Raw genomic sequence first — 1,014 nt, 5'->3', positions numbered from 1 at the left:
AGCTCGTCTTCCTCGACGTGAACGCCGAGGGGAGGGAGGTGTACATGGTGGCCCCGCCGCGCAGCAGGGCGTGGATACAGGACTACGCGGAGAGCGTTGGCGGCTGGGGCACGCGCCCCGCGTACCTGCCGCGCCAGCCAATGGTGATTGAGGCGCCGGAGAAGCCGTCGATGAAGCGCAAGCGGATGAAGTCGCAGCTGCTGAATCACAAGGGCGCGCCAATCCAGCAGGAGGAGGGGGCGGAGGGGCGCGTCCAGGGGCCGGAGTGCGCGCACGAGCAGCGGGAAGCAGCGCCACCTCCCCCGGAGGATTTGCCCCAGGCAGAGAAGGAGGAGCAGCCGACGGCGACGCCGCCTGCCGGAGCGGCGGGGGCGAGCGTGAACCCACCCGCCCCGTTGTGCGCGGAGAGCCATGAAGCGGAACACGCCGTCAATGAAACCCTCCGCTCTGCCGCCGCGCTGCAGCCGCGGGGAGGCAGACTGGAGACCTCAGCATCTCTCCCCACACGGTGCAACTCTTGGAGGTCCCCTCGCCGGCTCCGCCACGACCCCTACTCCCCCGCCTACGTGTTCTACGCGCATGTGTACACAACCACCGTCTGCCTGGGCGGTGGCCGCTACCGCCACGACCCGTACATGTACAACCCTCTCTGGGAGTCGGCAGAGCCGCAGATGGTGGCTGTTACCAAGGAGCAGGCGTGGGATGTATGACCGCCGCAGTAACAAGGAGAGTGAGAGAGAAGGAAAGCGAAAAAAAAAAGGAGGAAATTGGAGAGTAAGGAAGTGAACATAGGATAACAGCGAGAAAGAGGCGACAAAGGGGAAGAAGCGAAGAACGGCGGGGTAGAAAACTATGAGTGGGGTGGACTTTGTTGGGGGAACTGGTGACTTCCGCGGCGGTGCACCTCCCCGCGCACCCATGCGCCCACTCACTCACTGGGCTCTTTTGCTGGCTCACCCCTTTGGCTTCTCCTCACTCTCCCACAGACACGGAGAATACTAATGAAGAAAACGT

General features: G+C 63.8%; 1 protein-coding gene across 1 annotated transcript in view; it reads left to right on the top strand.

Annotated features, from left to right (window-relative positions):
* The window catches only part of Tco025E_01316 (uncharacterized protein), a gene marked incomplete at both ends in the record, with an annotated part of 2,625 nt that extends 1,915 nt beyond the window's left edge, over positions 1–710 (top strand). Inside the window, one exon of the mRNA XM_029368254.1 lies at positions 1–710. This exon is cut by the window's left edge and continues 1,915 nt beyond it. Within this exon, the coding sequence (XP_029231562.1) occupies positions 1–710 (710 nt within the window).
* Positions 711–1,014: the final 304 nt, after the last annotated feature.

This window comes from Trypanosoma conorhini (genome assembly GCF_003719485.1).
Source record: "Trypanosoma conorhini strain 025E chromosome Unknown Tco_14.4_contig_00042, whole genome shotgun sequence".
Taxonomy (NCBI): Eukaryota; Euglenozoa; class Kinetoplastea; order Trypanosomatida; family Trypanosomatidae; genus Trypanosoma; species Trypanosoma conorhini.
Note: the sequence above shows the minus strand (reverse complement) of the source record. Positions and strands in the feature narration are given on the sequence as shown.